Raw genomic sequence first — 20236 nt, 5'->3', positions numbered from 1 at the left:
GGGCAGGCATTGTGGGATACTGGCAGAAGCCAGTTCTGTTGACACAACAATCAGCAGTGTCTACACAGGCTCTTTGTCGACAATAAAGGGAGGGGAAAAGACAAAAGTCTCTCATAGGGGTGGAAGTTTTGTCGCCAAAACTGGGTGTTTTTCGTGACAAAAATTTCATTGTAGTGTGTACACTCTTGCTGTTTTGTCGCCAAAAAGCAGTTTTTGGTGACAAAACTTGCAAGTGTAGACAAGCCCTAAGAGAAACACTTTCTGGGCTTACTAGAAGAATGTAAAGGGCATGTTCTGTTCCTGTAACTCAAGAGGGGAGCCCATCTACCTTAACTCGTCGTGAAGTGTAAGGTTAGATGAGTTCAGATGTGTGTAGGCTGCTTGTTTTAAATCCCTTTCTCTAATGCTTTGCTCCATTTCCTAAATAAACCTACTTGTTTTAAGAAGGCTGTTTGCCACTGTATAGCATTAGTGAGAGGCTCCTGAAACACAGGTTCAGTCAGACCTGCACAGTAATAAGCAGTGAGCAGGTACAGAGTGGCATTTCCAGGTCATGGTCTAAGAGAGGGAGAATTGTGTACTTCCACCTCCAGACAGGTAAGGGCAGCAGACCTAACAGCTTAGGGGGCGCACTCAGGGAGAGCAGAATGGGAACAGAGGTCTAATCAACTCCGTAATTGTGATGTGTTCTTTATACTTGTATTTATACTACAAACTATTAAATAAACCAGCATCTTTTGTGTGTATATCTTTATTTGATGTTACCAAGAACTGAAGAAAAGTCCACCAACACTAATTATAAATGTCTAAGTATACATAAAAATGTTAATGTCTCATGGATTTAATAATTGTCTATTCCCCTTTTCTAGTTATTTTCTGCTGGAAAGCTCCCAGGCACCAGAGTTGCTGAGCTGAAGGCGAAGTACACCGCTCTGCATGAAACTGTGATAAGGTACAATACTTGAAGATTTTCAGTATATCAGTTCTTGTTTCATTGTGAATACTTGATTATAGAGATTAGCCATGGCCATAATTCCTTTTTTGGAATTGTTTCATTAGCCAAAGCATTACATCAGGGGTCAGCAACCTTTCAGAAGTGGTGTGCCGAGTCTTCATTTTTTCACTTTAATTTCAGGTTTTGCATGCCAGTAATACATTTTAACATTTTTAGAAGGTCTCTTTCTATAAGTCTATAATATATAACTAAACTATTATTGTATGTAAAGTAAATAAGGTTTTTAAAATGTTTAAGAAGCTTCATTTAAAATTAAATTAAAATGCAGAGCCTCTCGGCAGTAGCCAGGACCCAGGCAGTGTGAGTGCCACTGAAAATCAGATTGCGTGCCGCCTTCGGCACATGTGCCATAGGTTGCCTACCCCTGCATTACATGCTTAAAGTAAAAATCCCCCAGTGCAGAGGCTCTGCACAAGGTCATATACATCGTTCAAGACCTGCTTACAGTGACTGGACTTAAAAAAGAAAGCAGGAAGGCAAGAAAAAACCTAATATGGTTAAATGGCAGGATTTAAGAGGTAATTTTTAGCTAAGCAAATATCTTTCAGAAAATGGAAATCTAAACCTAGTGATGGCAATGGAAGAGCATAAGCTACAGTGGGTAATATGTAAGGTAAAAATTAAAAGGACTGAGAGCAAATGTGTAGAGCAAATAGCCAAATATATGAAAAACACAGAATAAGAAATTATTTTGGTTTATCAGAAGTAGGAAACCTGAACTAATAGGGTTTAAAGGGCACAATTAAGGAAGATAAGGACATTGAGACTCTAAATCAGGGATCCCCAACGCGGTCAGACAAAAAGGTTGGGGACCACTTCTCTAAATAGTGTCTTTGTATCAGTTTTCACCTATTTTCACCGTATTTGAGGGCTTATGCAGGACTTAAATGATGTCTGGGCCTTGTGTTGACCCTCTGCATAGGAGTGAATTTTACCCAGTGGGAACATTCTCAGTTACATTAGATAGGATTATAAACAAATTGAGCTTCAAAGTATAAGCCAAGGTTATTCCATAATTGTCCACTACGGGATTTCTTGCAGCTTCCCTTGAAGCAGAGGGTACAATCTGCTGTTAGGAACAACATATTCCACTAGATTCACCTTTGATTCCACACTACAATTCCTATCTTACTATTTTAAAAGTTGTTTCTCTTTGAAAGAGTCCCTTAACTTGAGAGAGACTCCCTGTTCTTAAAATGGGGATTACCCCAGGAACCAAAAATATTTCTTCTCAAAACAGAAAAATCTTCTTAGAAGAGGTTAAATAGGATTCAGGTTGCTATATAGGGCCTTGCACAAGCCCTTTCCACTACACTGAATTTCACCTTTTAAAAGCTAAAATATATCTCATCCGCATACTATGGATTTAGTTCCTGTTACAGAGCACATTCTTAGTTCCTGTTGAAGTATGTGGTTTTCATATTTTCTTTTTAGAATAGGAAGTGGTTATCTACCTTGCCGTGCAGTGAATAAATTGAATTTTTCCCCTGTGCCATTTCAGCTGTTTGTGCTATATGGCCAGTTTAATGTTTTGCTTTTATACTATTGTGTGTGTAATTTGAATTCCTATGTTTTGGTTGTTTTAATATTTCTATTATGTATCCAGTTGTTTGGTAAGCTTCATTTTAGTATATCAAAATTGTCTGAGCTAAAATTTGGTGTATAAATTCTCCATCTGGGAGATTCCAAATTCTTTTTGCTTTTGGGGTTTTTTTTTTGCCGGGTGCGGGGAGGCAGGAGGCAGCATTAACTTCTTTTTAATTAGCAATGGGCAAATAGTAGTGCTTTGATTGTTTCAGATCTTTTGTGAACCTCAAAACCAACTTTGACTTTTGAATTTGAAATTTTCTATGCTGTTAGTCAAATGTGGCTGAACTGCTTTTAGTATAATGTAAAATTAATTTGGTAAATCTAATCATATTCAGAAAGCATGAACAATAATTCATGTAACAAAGATTTCAGTGCTGTAAATTGCATAACATGAAGGTCTCATGATTCATTTATCATTGTAACTATTCCATAATAAGCAATGCATGTTAATAATAGTCTTACTCTTAAACATCAACTATTAAACTATTACAACAAGCAAAGTTGTTGGATTTATAACAAGACCCCTTGTCACTATATACAGCCAGACGTTGGCAATACAAGCAAAGTTGTGCAATTCATCAGTAATGAAGTCAGGGAGGGTGGTGCACACTGAACAGCATAATAAACCTGCAGATTAGGATCACTGTCCATCATTGCACTGGCCTCCTAGAAGAAGATTAGGCTGAAGGACAGGCAATAAATAGTGGGGCCAGGATTTCACCTTAGATAAATTGGAGTTTTTCTGATGACTATAATGGGCTAGGATTTCACCCTGATATCTGTCCTGTATCTTTCTGTTAGTGATCTTTTTGCCTCATGCCTGTCACCTCTCTAACAGGGAATGGATAAATGAAAGAATCTCTCTCCTAAGAGCCAAATCCCTTTCCTGGCTTGCAAAAGCTCCAGTAACATGAGGTCCCTTCCAACCCTGAGATTCTATGCCACTTCACTTAACTGTGGGTTGCACATAGGATCATAGCCGCTGAAGTTGAGACCTCAAGTAACGAAACCAGTTTGGCTTAACAGTGAAATCTTCGGTGAGCTTAAACACAAAAAGGAAGCTTACAAGAAATGGAAACTTGGACAGATGACTAGGGAGGGGTATAAAGATATTGCTCGAGCATGCAGGGGTGTAATCAAAAGGCCAAAACACAACTGGAGTTGCAGCTAGCAAGGGATGTGAAGGGTAGCAGGAAGGGTTTCTACAGGTATGTTAGTAACAAGAAAAAGGTCAGGGAAAGTGTGGGACCCTTACTGAATGGGGGAGGCAACATAGTGACAGATGATGTGGAAAAAGCTGAAATACTCAATGCTTTTTGTGCCTCGGTCTTCACAAACAAGCTCCCACACTGCTCCCACACTGCTGTCCTGGGCAATGCAGTATGGGGAGGAGGCGAGTAGCCCAAAATGGTGAAAGAATAGGTTAAGAACTATTTAGAAAAGCTGGACATGCACAAGTCCATGGGTCCAGATCTAATGCATCCAAGGGTGCTGAGGGAATTGGCTGATGTGATTGCATAGCCATTGGCCATTATCTTTGAAAACTCGTGGCACTCGGGGGAGGTCCCAGATGATTGGGAAAAGGCAAATATAGTGCCTATCTTTAAGAAAGGGAAGACGAAGAACCCGGGGAACTACAGACCAGTCAGCCTCACCTCAGTCCCTGGAAAAATCACAGAGCAGGTCCTTAAGGAAACAATTTTAAAGCACTTGGAGGAGAGGAAGGTGATCAGGAACAGTCAGCATGGATTCACCAAGGGCAAGTCATGCTTGATGAACCTGACTGCCTTCTGTGATGAGGTAACTGGCTCTGTGGGTATGGGGAAAGCAGTGGATGTGATATATCTTGACTTTAGCAAAGCTTTTGATATGGTCTCCCATAATATTCTTGCCAGCAAGTTAAAAAAATATGAATTGGATGAATGGACTATAAGGTGGATAGAAAGCTGGCTAGATTGTTGGGCTCAGCGGGTAGTGATCAATGGCTTGATGTCTAGTTTGCAGCTGGTATCAAGCGGAGTGCCCCAGAGGTTGATCCTGGGAACGGTTTTGGTCAACATTTTTATTAATGACCTGGATGATGGGATGGATTGCACCCTCAGCAAGTTCACAGATGACACTAAGATGGGGAGAGAGGTAGATATGCTGGAGGGTAGGGATAGTGTCCAGAGTGACCTAGACAAATTGGAGGATTGGGCCAAAAGAACTGTGATGAGGCTCAACAAGGACAAGTGCAGAGTTCCCGCTATTGGCTGGGGGCTGACTGGCTAAGCAGCAGTTCCGCCGAAAAGGACCTGGGGATTACAGTGAATGAGAAGCTGGATATGAGTCAGCAGTGTGCTCTTGTTGCCAAGAAGGCTAACGGCATATTGGGCTGCATTAGTAGAAGCACTGCCAGCAGATTGATGGAAGTGATTATTCCTCTCTATTTGGCATTGGTGAGGCCACATCTGGAGTATTGCATCTAGTTTTGGGCCTCACACACACAGAAAGGATGTGGACAAATTTGAGAGAGTCAAGCAGAGCGCAATGAAAATTATCAGGGGGCTGGGGCACATGACTTACAAGGAGAGGCTGAGGGAACTGGGCTTGTTTAGTCTGCAGAAGAGAAGAGTGAGGGGGGATTTGATAGCAGCCTTCAACTACCTGAAGTGGGATTCAAAGAGGATGAAGCTTGGCTGTTCTCAGTGGTGGCAGATGATAGAACAAAGAGCAGTGGTCTCAAGTTGCAGTGGGGGAGGTCTAGGTTGGATATTAGGAAACACTATTTCACTAGTAGGGTGGTGTGACACTAGAATGGGTTACTCAGGGAGGTGGTGGAATCTCCGTCCTTAGAGGTTTTAAAGGCCCGGCTTGACAAAGCCCTGGCTGGGATGATTTAGTTGGTGTTGGTCCTGCTTTGAGCAGGAGGTTGGACTTGATGACCTCCTGAGGTCTCTTCCAACCATAATCTTCTATGATTCTATGAAACAAACCACTAGTTGCTTAAATGCTCCCACAAAAATCACTCCCACTCCTATTCCACCACTATTCCACCACAGAGTAAGGCAGCCTATTCTATTTTAAAACGCTAGTCCCATCCTGTAGTATTCCATTCACCTAGAGTTGTCTATCACATGGACCATGAATATACACCAAGCCCACTGTAACTGAGCCTAGACACAGAGATCCTGATGTTCCTGGTGGGAGAAGGGGCGGTGTCCCATTTTATATTAAAGTTATAGGTCAGCATGTAAGATACAGTAATATAATTACAAAATCTCTTCCTGGTGCCTTTTTAATGTATGATCCTAAGTGCTTTTATTTAACACAGTTTACAGGAGTCAGAGATCCAGCTGTTGCAGGATGCCAAACGTTTCACTGTAGAAATAGAACAGCAGCAACAGGCACTGGAAAAAGCTGATCAGTTCCCAGAAGGATTTACCAGTGAAGTCTCCAGGATGAGACAGCAACTTCTTAAATATCAGAATGAATATACTGCTATTAAAGAAAGAGAGTATGAACTTCAGTACAAATTGAACAGGTAGGTGATGTTCAGGTTCACTTCTGTGCAATTTTTAAATAACTCAACACTAAAGAGATAATAAGCAATATAACCCCATTTCTCCCTGCATTATTTTCCCTCTAAACAGTTATAGTGTTGCCTATTAAACAGTTGCCATGATTTTCCCCAGTGGTGGATGTAATGACTCCTGTATGTCATTTTAAATGTATAGGGTACTTGGAGTCCTTTGAGGTACTGTATAAATATGAGATTAAAATAATAATTGGTTTCACTGTGTTCTACAGCCTTTGGTAAAGACTATTAGTGGAGCGTATTGTCCCATCATTCTGTTAACCAAACTGGCACCATTATTAGGTTTCACTGGGAGCCTTCTATTTTTTGGGCTGTTTTTAGTACAAATGAAGCAAAATGTCTCAGACTCAGCAACTGGGTTTGTGTTGAAATTATGTCATAAATATGTTTGCCTTCAGAACTAACTTTTTTAAACCCCAAAGTTGATACATATTCAGCCTTCTCTATTAAAGTAATAAAAAGAAAATGTAAGCTGTGTCTATATTTTCTGCAAAAGAAGAGACTAAATATAGTCCTTTGTTGTGGAAAAAGTAAATGCTTGACATTCTCATGAAAGGTTGAGTCTTGTAAGTACAGCTTGATATTTTAAATAGCTGGATTTGGCTGCAAAAAATACTGTCTGTGTTCAAATTATCTTTCCACTTCCATGCCGTAGAGAAATGAAGTATAATTGTCATGTAGTATACCTGAAACTTTTATAGTACAATTACAAGTGAATGCTATCTCATTCCAAAAAAAAGTGTGTGTGTATGTGTGTGTGTGTGTGTGTGTATATGTGTGTGTGTATGTGTATATATATATATATATATATATATATATGCGCTAATGGAATACAACCCATATTTCTTCTTTGAGTAGTTGTCCCTATGGGCACTTCACTTCAGGTGTGCATGCCCGCCTATGCGCTTTTGATTGGAGATTTTTGGCTGCAGTGTCTGTAGGTCCACACCTGTGCCCTGCACATCCTCATGCTCTGGTCCAAGGGTATATACGGCAGGGTGGACCCCTGCTGCTCAAGTTCCTTCTCAACTGCCTGTGGCCTGAGACACAGCCTTGTGGTGTCCCTTAGTTAGCTTGCTAACTCTTTTTTTCCTTACTCAATTGTATTTCATCTATTTTATTTTTCATTTGTTTTCTTTGCACTCTGTGCATTTGGGGGGGATACCCCTCTAGTATTTTTTTCCCAGTAGCAGGGGTTTCTTGCCCACCTTGGATCCCTTTGTTTGGGGCCCTCCACTCTGCCCCAAACCACAGGGTTCAAACCATACCAGACCTGTAAAAGGTCTTTTCCGTTCAGTAATGGATGTTCTTGCTGCCTCTGCTGCCTCAGGGAGCACACACTCCATCAAACTGTAAGGTCTTCTCTGGCTTCAAGAGCAAATCTAGAAAGCTGAGGGAAGACCGGTTCAAGCATTTCTTGGGGCCTGCTACCATTTCACAGCCCAACTCCTCTTGCACTACTCCTGCCCCTCCCTCCCACATCAGCCATGGGAGATCCAAATAGGGTGACCAGATGTCCTGATTTCATAGGGACAGTCCCGATTTTTGGGTCTTTTTCTTATATAGGCTCCTATTACCCACCACCCCATCCCGCTTTTTCACATTTGCTGTCTGGTCACCCTAGATCCAAATGCCCTGTCAACCTCCACATCACCAACTCTGATGACCAAGTCCCAAGGGTCAGCATTGATACCCCTGAAGCATTCCAAGAAGAGAAGGCACAAGTCCTGTGATAGAGAGTCAAAGAGGGAAGGGAAGTTAGGTGGGTCAGCAAAGAGATCTCATGTCCAGATGTGGATACAGCAGAGGCTCCTAACCCCTTCCAGTACCAAGTCTCACCTACTTCAAAAAAAGGCTTCTCCTGCTTCCCATGTCAAGAAGAGCTGCTTGATACCAGCATTGGTATCCAATTTGGATCCCTCTAGACATAAGGACTCCATGAAGAAGCAAGCACCAGCTCCTCCAGTACTCTGTATGCTAGCAGGCCAGGAGCTTAGAAAGCCTGTGGATCACCCAGCTACACAATCACCAAGACTGGTAGCTACATCACAACAGACTGTTCAACAGCCCACCTCACAGGTACCGAGCACATTCCTGTTCTCAAAGGACCTCCTAGTCCTTCAAGAACCTGACTGTCCTCTCCAAGCAGGTACCAAGAGGCATTTCCTGACAGTACCATTAGCCCAGCCGATACCTTCGTGCCTCATGCACATGCATGTCCTCCTGTACGGACCCAACCTCTGGTTCCAGTGACACCTTCAGTACTGACGTGACCTCTGGTACCACTGCAGCTCCCCCACCTCGAGAAATGGGGGAGGATACTTCTTCAGATTCTGAGGTTTCTGTTTAGTGTACCACCAATCTCCCATTGAGACCTCCCTCCCTTGAAATCTACTTGGAAGAGGAGCTTCCAGAAACTAGCAGTGATGAACCCATGGCCCACAATCTATACCCCATCCTCCCTCACAGTGGGCTTTTTTAAATCCTTGGGCCAGACAGGGCTGCCCAGAGGGGGGGGCAAGTGGGGCAATTTGCCCCGGGCCCAGCAGGGGCCCCCACGAGAGTTTTTCGGGGCCCCTGGAACGGGGTCCTTCACTCGCTCCAGGGGCCCCGGAAAACTCTCGCAGGGCCCGGGCCCCCGGAGCTTCTTCGCTTCTGGTCTTCGCTGGCCGGGGGTCCTTCCTCTCCGGAACAGAAGGACCCCCCGCCGCCGAATTACCGCCGAAGCGGGACCCGCCGCCGGAGTGCAGCCGGGTCTTCGGCGGTAATTCGGCAGCGGGGGGAGTCCTTCCGTTCTGGGACCCGCCGCCAAAGTGCCCCAAAGACCCGCGGTGGGGGCTGCACTTCGGCGGCGGGTCCCGCTTCGGCGGTAATTCGGCGGCGGGGGGTCCCCGCCGCGGGTCTTTGGGGCACTTTGGCGGCGGGTCCCAGAACGGAAGGACCCCCCGCCGCTGAAGACCCCGGGCCCCCAGAATCCTCTGGGCGGCCCTGGGGCCAGATATGGTGACCTGTATTATAGAGCTCCCTCCAGCAGGAGGCCCCACTCAGAGGAGTATCCTCTGGTACAGAGGAGTATCCTCCTGCTCTCCTCACATGACAACACTCTGAGGAACATGATCTGGGAGCTGAGGAAGAGGTACCAACATATAATAAGTCCTCCTTCCCTCTGGATGAGGCAGTGATGCCTCCTTCCCTGTTCTGCACAGATGACTTCAAGGTCTTTTAGGACCTTATGAAGAGGATAGCAGAGTCCTTACAAATCCCCTTAAAGGAAGTGCAAGAACCCCAACACAGCCTTGCGGGTATCCTTCACTCCTCTCCTGAAGGCAGGGTTGCCTTGCTAATAAACGATGTCCTGGTAACAGTGGCCAAAACAATTTGGCAGACATCTGCCACCATTCCCTCACCAGCAAGAGGGATGACAAAATTTATTATGTCCCCTTGAGAGACTCAGACTGCTTTATCTTCCATCCCACATCAAACTCTGTGGTGGGAGATGCAGTAAATGAAAGAACACAGACAATATCACTCCAAGTCTACCCCTCATGACAAGAAGCTCAACAGTCTGTACCTGTTAGGTTACAAAAGTTACTCCTCTGCTGCATTTCAGCTTCAGATAATTATATAGCATGCATTAATGAATAAATATAATGACTGGAACTTCATTAATTTTATTTATTATTTGCTAGAGGACCTGAAAGAACAGTTCCAAATCATTATTTCTTGGTGACCTTCAGGCCTCCGTGCAGGCCTTGTTGGACCCAGATGATACAGCCTCTTTCTCTGTGTCAGATGCTGTAGAGATGCACCATGCTTCTTGGTTGCAATCCTCTGGGCTTCACAGAGTGATCCAGAACATGGCTGAAGATCATCTTCCTTTTATTGGCCATAAGCTCTTCATTCACATCACTGATGAGTCCCCCCCACTCACTGAAAGATTTGAGAGCAACCCTCTGCTCCTTGGGCATTGATGCGCCTGACCCAAATGAAATATAGCCAATCACAGCCAGCCCAGAGATCTTGTCCAGCTCAATACCATACATATAAAAAAACCTGCAAAAATCACCTAGGAAGAAGCTTAGGTACCAGAGGAAAAATCCCTCTTATCACCCCACCAACCTTTTCTACAAAGCAGCCCTTTTTGTCATGAGCCTGCAGATCTCAAACATGGATTCCTGGGGTTCCCAGTTGACTGATGTCTGCTTGCTACCAACCGACTGGGTGGAGAGACCATGAAACCTGATGCAGGAATCCAGAAAACTGAAGCACCTTAACCTCTCTCACCTATATTTCAAGGCCTGGCTGCTGGATGGCTTAGAACTCAACTGCTCAGCTGAAGTTCACAATGCTCTGCTGAATAATAGAAAGCCACCCACTAGTAAGTACATTTCCACAAGCATAGCAGGGGATACTGTATGTATTGCATAGAACAGATTTTTCTGCCGATTCTGTATCTTAATTACTTTCTTTTTAGTCAGTTTTGCGCTAAGAGGAAAAGACACCTGGGAAAAGAAGCAAATGGATGTGGGGAGAAATGAGGGAACCTCCTGGGAAGCATCTGGAAAAAATATTTGTTAGGAGATAACCAAACCACTTGTATTTTCCAGAAATAATTGTTAAATTCAATATTTATCAAAACTCACTAATAATTCACAACAGAGCTGTTCAAAATATTTGGGTTTTGACCTCTTTTCCCCAATATCTTCTATGTATTTTTCATCAATTTCATATCACTTTTACAATGATGGTGTATTTTAAATTTGTGTCTCTGGGTGATATTTTTCTCCTACATATCTTCCCCCTTTACAGAAAAACATTTTTCCATGTCCTACAGAAACAGATCTTGTGTATTTTTTGTTTCTGCTATCTCTTTCACACTTTCTTTTTGTGTGAATTATATACAGTATCTTGCTTGATTAGAAATACACTTTTCTGGATCAGTTACTCTCTGAGAAATGTACTCTGTAAATGTTAATCAGAAGCTTATTATTTGTTTATTCAGTATATGGGGCTAGAGTGGGGTCTAAAGTGCATTATGGGATGGGAATGAAGAGTCTGCACTGATACAAGCTCCTGGAGGCATCATACCTCAGTGAGGGAGTATACACATCAGTGTCAGCTAAACCTTTTTCTAGGGGGCAATCTGAGCTTCCCACGCTAACACAGTACTCCAGCTCTGTTCCTCTCCCAGAGCACAAGGGCTGAGATTGTGCCTAGCCTCTAAGCAGAGGTGCAGGAGTGGAAAAGGCTCTTTGTTCTGTCTGTCTGCCTAACTTCTTATACCACATTCCTCAGGGTGTGAATGCCTAGGTACCATGTGTGGTTTCTGTCTTGGCACAATTCCATGCAAGTCAATGGAGTTGCTTCTGTTTACAGCCAGGGCTGATATGGCCCAATAAACAGTACAGAAAAAATACCAGATGAATAAAGGATCAGGGAAACATTCAGCAAAGGTCAGCCCTAATCTAATGTAACTTTTCCGTCTTGGTATGAGGTTAAGAGTTCCACTTTTCTGGGGTGAAAAATGAGAAAAAGTCTCTCTTCTTTCCTAGACCATGACAGAAATAAGAAATGAAACTCATATGATACAAATTGTATTTTAAATAGTAATTGAATTGAAAAAGGGAAGTGTATGAAATATACAAGATTTATGTGACTATATTTCCTTTTGAAAATAATTTCCATTTCAAGCATAGGGGCTAATTCTACAACTCTTACACTGAGTAACTTCTTAGTCACACAAACAGTGCCACTGGAGACAGCAGGGCTACTCACAGAAGTACTACTCCATGTGAGACAGGGATGCAGAATCAGACCTGACATTTTGTACAAGTCTGGAAAATTCTTTAACCTCTGGCAATTATTTAAGGATTAGCCATTCAGTTTAGTATAACTGATTTAAAGGCAAAGAGGTAAGCTTTTCTCTGTACTTTCCTACTACAAACTTTTCATCTGGTGGAGTTCAAGGTAAGGTTGTTAAAGACAGCAAGTAAGCAAGCCTGAACAACTAGTCCCTTGACTGCGTTCTTCAGCATGTGCAAGCTAAGCATATTTTGAAAGCCTTCCAGAAATCTCATGCTGGTGTCTTGTCATCTCTAATACATTCAAGTTATGGACATAGGGCCTGATCCAGGGAGATGCTGAACACCTTCTGTGGACTGTTAAACACTCTCAGCTAAAGTCAATGGCAATTGAAGTGCTCAGCACCTTGCAGGATTGAATTCAATGATTTAAAATGTTTTGTTCTGGTTATTGTGTTTATTGATTAACTAAAACAGATCTCTGTTGACAACTACCATTTATATTTCCTAACCACTCTTGACTTTATTTTTGTATTTTTATGGCAGTTTGCAGCTGTAGTCATCTCTCAGGGGAAAGTCTGGAACTTATTTCAGTTAAGTGTGTGTGTGTGTGTGTGTGTGTGTGTGTTTAAACAAACTATATCTACATTAGTTTTGCATGCATTTGTATTCATTGGCATCAAAATGAATAAAGGAGCATGAAAAACAAGTGTCTGCATTCTCAAACACAAGTGCTTAGGCTTAAGGGTTCTGTTCTTTTTTGATTGTGTATGAGTTGTTCCAGTTGCCAAAATGATAAGAGTTATGGTGTGTAAAAATGAAGAACAGATTCACCAAAGGACATTATAGAAAACAGAATTAGAGAGACTGATGCCTAATTCCTTTGTATATTATTAATTTGTGTAGCACCAACAGTATGCTACGTGTTTTACAAACAGTTATGAAAATTAGGATCTGACTCAAACAAATTACAATATACAGAGGCTAATGCTAAATAAGAAGGCTAACATTACAAAGGCTAGAGGGTAAGGCCAAACAATAACTTTTAGAAAAGTAAAGCAATAGTTTGAGAATAATGAAGCCAGAGAGAAATCTTAGATTTATGCAACTTGAAATAAACAGCTAAATCATGAGTACACATGTAATGTGTATATGAAATTAATATTGTAAATGAAGTATTTTAAGTTTGACTCCACTTCATCTTTGGATTTTAATTTTTTTAATTTAATATTTTAAATTAAATTAAATATCTCTTCTCTTATTCTTTCTCTTGCCCCTGGACTTGCTTTTTGTGAAAGCAGTGGGTGTACTCAAGGGAATTATAACTTTTGTGTTTGCAACCCTCTGTTGCCACAGAATGTGAGGCATTAAAATCCTTTAACCTTAAGATGACAAAGTTTTTGTTGTGAACTTGCAATGGTACCACAGGAATCTGTCCTCATGAGAGAAGACTGTGATGAGAAAGGGAAATGGTGCCAACTTCTTTCTCCCCTACAGTTTTAAGATTGTCCTTGTGATCCTCCTGGGGCGATTTTAAAGAAGACACTCCCTGGCCTAGACTTCTTACAAACACTGCAATACCCATTTAATTAGTTTTGGTGGCAGCTAAATATAGGTATGGGTACATTTTCAGAATGGGGATTTCAGTAATGCTGGTGTGATTATGCAAGCCCAAGCAATTCTAGTAGGTATCCACCTAAAGTGCCTCAGGTTTGTAAATTCCCCTTATTAGTTACGTATTTAGACAACTCCAATAACTCCCTAGCTGTGTACATGAAAATATTCATTCATTTGTGTTCAAATAGCAAAGTACCCCCAAGGGAAAATTATAGGGTTCGGTTGTGGCATTTGGGCACATTGCATAGTAGGAGGAGCAGTACAGAGCCCCACCACAGAACGTGGGGGGAACACACTGGCTGCTACACCTGTCTACAAGGGGCAAGTCTTACATTCTTCCTACCCCCCTTTGGGGTGCTGTGCATTCCAGGGGAATACAGAAGGAAAAGTCCCTGTGCCACACAAGGGGTAGTGGCAAAGGCTTTTTGCATTGTTTTCACTACACACACACTGTGCATGGGCCAAGTATAGTCTGACCCATAATGACTTGTTAAAGTAATACTAAATTAGGTCCTAGTTCTTCAAGCTTCACTCGTAATAACAGGAGCAACGGCTGAAGACTCAGGATTTAAATACATATTATTAATTTATTTTCTTAAGGTCTGTATCCTGTACTAACTGGTAAGAAAATAATTATAGTAAGAGTTGTAATTTTTTCTATTACAAAGCAATCAATGAAAGATGCCATCTGAAATCTTGTGCTTTTGGCCCCAATTTCTCTTCCTTTCTTTTATTAAATAATCTTACATCTGGATTTGTATATACTAACACAGTCCTGCTAATTCATCAGGATGTTCTGACTCACTAGTGCAATAGAATGTTATAGCCATAACCATATGTTTCCATTACTTCCATATCTGAAGAGCAATCAGTTGCTGCATATGAATATCCCATAAGAAACTTTAAGAATACATAACTGATTCCATGTCCAGACAGCAGTACCAAGAAGAATTCTAGCTTCTCAAGTAACATAAGATGCATTATAAATAGAGCAAATTAAGCAGATGGTGGAAATTCAGCAGGCACCAACTGGAACACATAATTCTACATGTTTAGACTGAAAGTTATTCCTGATTTTGATCTCTCTGACCCATAAATTCCCTCTTCTGCAAAAGTGCATGGAGGGGAATAAGTTCAAGAGCTACAGCACCTGTGAATTCTGTCCCCAAAGTCCTGGGACAAAAAATGCTACAGATGTTAGAGAATCATGGGTATCTGTTCCTCAGAACTTGTGGATCTTAAACAGCCTCACTGAGTGACTCTCCTTCCAAGATCACCTCCACCTCTCCCCAACCCCACCCCTTGGCCGTGCCAATTGCCAAGCTGCCATTGGCTGACAGACCATTGCTGTACTTGTTGACCACTCTTAGGGAGCAATTGCAGAGTATGTATCTGCACTAATTGGTAAGAAAAATAGTTACAATAAAAGTTATTTTTTCTCTTACAAAGCCAGCAGCTAAAGCTGCCACCTTTTTCTTTATAACAACCTGTTATGTATTTGAAAACTTATCATGTCCCGGCTCAATCTTCTCTTCTCCAGACTAAACAAACCCATTTATTTCAGTCTTTCCTCGTAGGTCATGATTTCTAGACTTTTGAAAAATTACACGTAGTCCTCTGTGTGGGCTTAGTGAAACAAAGCAGCATTAAACCAGCTGTTTCTGAGCATTATAACTGGAACAAGAGTAATATACAGACTTTCTTTTATCCTCCAAGTGCATATGAAAGAGAGCTTTACATGCAGGGCAGGCTTTAAATGTTCATTTCATAATGACAACCAGGTCATTTCCTTTTTCAAGGTTTTATGCCATATGTCTCCAACTAAATTTAACAGGTAACACAGGTCACATGGACAGCATTCAGAAATAAGCACTTAATGCTCCACTCCCACACCTTTTTCATATATGTTTCATTGTCTGATACAAGAACAGTGATCCAATCAAAGGAAACCTCATGTTTATCCAATGTTTTCCATATTGAAATGAAATTTAATGTGGATAAATGTAAAGTAATACACACTGGGGAAAAATAACCCCAACTATACATACAATATGATGGGGGCTAATTTAGGTACAACTAATCAGGAAAAAGATCTTGGAGTCATTGGAGTCATCGTGGATAGTTCTCTGAAGACATCCACACAGTGTGTTCACCTCAAACATCTAGACACCATGTTTTTGCACGTTTTGTTTGCTGCTCTTTTCAGATTTCCAAGCCTTTGCTTTACGTTTGTGGGATGCTGTCTCCAAATGTTTTATCTCAACTTACCTTATGACTGTTATCTCTTGGTATGTTGCATGTTGAACAAAATAATAAACCTCCACTTTCGTGGAAGATATTTTTGGGATATTGTGCAGATCACTCCCTTGTACTTATGCTTGATATTTTACTCATCATCATCATCATCATAGCTGTAGACCTCTGTGTTTGCAACATAGCACCATGTTTGTAATGTTGCTAAGGAAGGCATCCGAGCTCGTCAAACATAAATATATAATGTGTTTTTAATAGTTACATAAATTATGTAACATAATTTCATGTAATGCATGCTACTGTTAAAACCACATTTTTCAAGTAGTCAAGTTCAATGCACTTTGTTAAAATCCTGAACACACAGAAAAATCCCAGACACTAAAAAAGCCTTGGACACAAAGAAAAATCATGGTATCAGTGACATTTTTTTCCACTGTGACAAACCTGCAGCCTTCAATCATAACATAGGACAACCATTATGAAGATGACCTCAACAGTAGAACAGTCACATGGCTGAATAAAAATGACTGGAACCTTAAATCAGTGTCCATGATAGCTAAAACCAGATTCAAGGGTGAAAGTAACATTAAGCACTTACCGGTATGGGGGCCCGGCTTCAGGCCCCTGGAAGGGGTGGGGCCTCAGGTGGAAGGGATGGGGCTGAGGAGTCGGCCTCCCCCAGCCAGCCCATCTGCGTTGCCTGGCCCGTGCCGCCCAGGGCTCCAGCAGCAATTTAAAGGGCTTGGGGCTCTGGCTGCTGCCATGGTAGCAGCAGCAGTGGCTGGGAGCTCCAGGCCCTTTTAAATTGCTGGCCCCAGGACAACTGCCCGTTTTGCTCCCACCCTGTAGGTGGCTGGGGGGGGGGCAACAGGGGAAACGACATTAAAGTGCTGCCACAGCAGTGCTTTAAGGAGGGTCCTTTAAGCGCTGCCATGGTAGCGCTTTAACGTCAGCTGGTACGGGCTGGTACTGGCGGCCACCACTTACTGGTACGCTGTATTGGCCTGTACCGGCCTGCTTTCACCCCTGACCAGATTAAATACAACACTCATTGTACCCACATTACTTTATGGCTGTGAAACATGAGTACTCAAAAAGCATCTGGAGCAAAAGCTGCAAACATTTGAAAGGAGCTGATTGCACCATATCCGAGGCATGACAAGACTAAATAGACTAAGAAATTATGATATCTGTAGAAGACTGAAAGTACATTGTGTGAGTACAATCATCAAAAGTATGCCTGGACAGAGAGGACGTGGATGTTCAAGGAGGCAATCGTATAACAGTATATAAAACCATCCAGGCAACACCCCAACTGGGTTAAATGGTGGCTCAAAATAGATGTGGTTGGAATCTGTTTATAATCTTGGCCCTACCCATCCTTGGTGTTGGAAAAAGATGATGATAAGCATGCTGATGGTGAAGATAGTCTTTATGCTAGAGTGTACAGTTTTTTTGCATGCACTTGTTAGTAAATGCTCTTCTACAGTTTATCTCCTTCAATATCTGTTTTTTTAAAACCACGGTTTTTATTTCAGTTTTATTAAAGAGTTCAGAAAGTGCCCTGAGATATGAAAAACATCTCTGAGGTCTTTTTAAGTATCTGTGCTCTAATTCTGTGTTGATATTTGAATTATTCTTTATGCACCAGATTTTGCAGTGAAACTTATACCTATATAATGAAATTTGGGTTTTGTACACTTGTAACATCTAGATCAATGTTATGGTAAGACTGACCTAAATTCAGTTTTCAAATGGTATCCAAATTGTCACAGATGTTATTTCACTTCACTTTTTAATGTTGGATAGCATGGACTGTTAACGGTCTCTTTTTATTGCTTTGCATATTGCCAGTGTGCTGATCTCTATGATGATTTTTCTGTAGTTTACAAGAAGACAAAAGACTCCTGCAAAGAGAATATGAGAGAATCCCCAAGCAAGGAGTAAGTATGAAATACACCTCACTAAAAAAAGTCATGTTTTGTGTCCTGTTGGATAGCATGTAAAATAAGAAAACTATGCAGCTGAAGATACTATTGTAAAAGCTAAAATAGTAGATTTTTGTAACATCTGGAATATGTGGAAAAATCAAGAGATGGAATTCAAAGGAAAGGCTGTGTTGTGTCATTCACTTTTGAGAACCTTAGGACAAACACTAAATATTTAACTTATAAAGACATTTATGGATAGATGTCCCAAGAGAAACTGTACAAATCACAATTCTACTAATTCATAGGGCAAATACTGAAGTAGTACTTCTGGAGGAATTCTACGCCACTGCGTGGTCACAGAATTCATGTCATCCACAGATTGCTTTGCTTCCCCGCAGAAAAATGACTTCTGAGAGGAAGCAAAAGGAAGCTGCAAGAGCAGTCACTCACCTCTCCCCAGCAGCCTGGAGCAGCTGGTGAAGACATAAATCAGTGCATGGAAGGAGGGATTGTGCATATGTGCAGGGGAGACGTCACTCACTGCTGGGGGGCAGGGCTGGGCATGAATGCATGTGTACAGGTGAGCAAACGAGGGTGGTGTAAACGGGCCTTATTGTAAATGACACTACAGCCTTATAAATGCTTAAGTGCTTTAGTGATTAGAACTGGTTTAAATTTTCAGACTGAAAAATTTTCCTTTCAAAATGTGCCCCATGAACTGTTTACTTCTGACCTTTCTGGAGACTGTCAGTAGCCAATACAAATTGTGAGTTTGATACCTCCACCCTCATTTGCTCTTCAGTTGTCTATGATTGTAATACTGAGCATATGGCTGCATGTATTTGTTGACTAATAACTAGAAATAAAGATCAAACTTAGCTACATTATTATTAGACAAAGGGGCGGGGGGGGGGGGTTGAGAATATCCTCCAGTGCTCCCCACTCTCATTCTCCATCCATTGTATTGTAGGTTAAATAAATTCCCAGAATTTTGCAGAATTTTAAAATACTGTGAACATAATTTTAATTTTTTTGGTGCAGAATTCTTCAAGGAGTAAAGTAGTAACAAATTATAGTTCATATTCTATTCTATAATACATATATCATTCAGAATAACTAATCTTAATCTTTTCTTACAATATTATTCCCTTTCCCAAAAATATAAAAGAGGTCTATATATCCTACTTGCTTTTCTGATCATCTTAATCCTCCCACTGTGCTCAGAATTTATTTTTCTTCCATTCAAACAAGACCAGTGGTGTTTGTTTCATGAAATTGCCCATCATCTCATTAAAAGCCTGATTCTGCAATTCTTGCACATTTTGAGTAAAAAAACACTCAATAGTTAATAATTGTAACAAAAGGGAAATAACATTCAGCATGTGACAGACTACAAATTCAAGATCAGTATTTGGGATAGAGGGATGTACAGCTTTTTCTGGTGAAAAATCCAGATGAACATTGCCGATGGTTCCTTCTGGTTCCAGCTGGCTGACCAGGTTAAGAGCAGCGGATCTATTCACTTAGAGGTTCCTGGCACTGCAGATTATTGGAGCTTCTGGTTCTTCAGTTAAAACCGATAGTCTTAGCGTATGTGCAACGTGATGCAGGTGGCACATAACCAGGCTTCATCACCGAATTTGGTCGGCAGGCTGGATCATTAGCTTCCTCTGCCTAAGCCAGGTACTGATGGGGAGCATGATATAGTAAGCAACAAGAGCCAGCTGAAAGATTGTAATAATTTTACTGGAATTTTCTAGACTTTTACTTTTAGTTTGCCACTTTGAATCCAGCCCAGGTTGGTAGTGGCCAAAATTTAGCATCTACTGGCTATTCAGTGGCCTTCTGAAATGAGAATTACAGTTGATGTTAAATTGACTATTGGCACAAAGCCCAAAGTCTGGACAGACATGGAAATTGAACTTCTGCTCTCACTAATAGGGTTATCCTTCCACGTCAGAGTTGAGACATGATGCTGGAGCAATGTAGGGTAGTTAGCACTGCTGCTGCTTGTTTGAATCTGTTCTATGGGTGAATAGAGGTCTTATGGGCTATCAAGCCAAGCCTTATAAAAGAAGTAAATTATCAGAACAATAGGAAGACCTAAGATGGTATGTATGTATATGAGAAAATATCTTTGAGTAATATTTATTTTAAAATTTAAATTTAACTTACAACAAAATATAAAAGAAAATTTGGTGGAAATATGATGGAACCAAAGAATTTTAGGAGTTTTTGTAATCGTGAAATAGGAAAACTAAACTCATGTGAATATGCAAAAATACCAAAGTAATACACAGTCCATTCAGGCTTCTCAGTCTTTTAAAGAAAAGGTGCACTTCTCTAATGACAATCCATAAATTATTAAACAAACAATACAATATTTTTAAACAATTGTAAGCAAGAAATGCACTTTCCCCCCAAACCAATACAAATTTGAGATACCTGATCT

General features: G+C 41.2%; 1 protein-coding gene across 1 annotated transcript in view; it reads left to right on the top strand.

The window, feature by feature from the left end:
- CCDC146 (coiled-coil domain containing 146) overlaps positions 1 to 20236 on the top strand; it is a 120508-nt gene that overhangs the window by 63663 nt on the left and 36609 nt on the right. The window contains exons 3-5 of the mRNA XM_045029664.1: positions 870 to 952; positions 5919 to 6128; positions 17739 to 17796. Coding sequence (XP_044885599.1) covers positions 870 to 952; positions 5919 to 6128; positions 17739 to 17796 — 351 coding nt within the window. The remainder of the gene's footprint in view (positions 1 to 869; positions 953 to 5918; positions 6129 to 17738; positions 17797 to 20236) is intronic.

Source organism: Mauremys mutica, chromosome 1, assembly GCF_020497125.1.
Source record: "Mauremys mutica isolate MM-2020 ecotype Southern chromosome 1, ASM2049712v1, whole genome shotgun sequence".
Classification (NCBI taxonomy): Eukaryota; Metazoa; Chordata; order Testudines; family Geoemydidae; genus Mauremys; species Mauremys mutica.
Note: the sequence above shows the minus strand (reverse complement) of the source record. Positions and strands in the feature narration are given on the sequence as shown.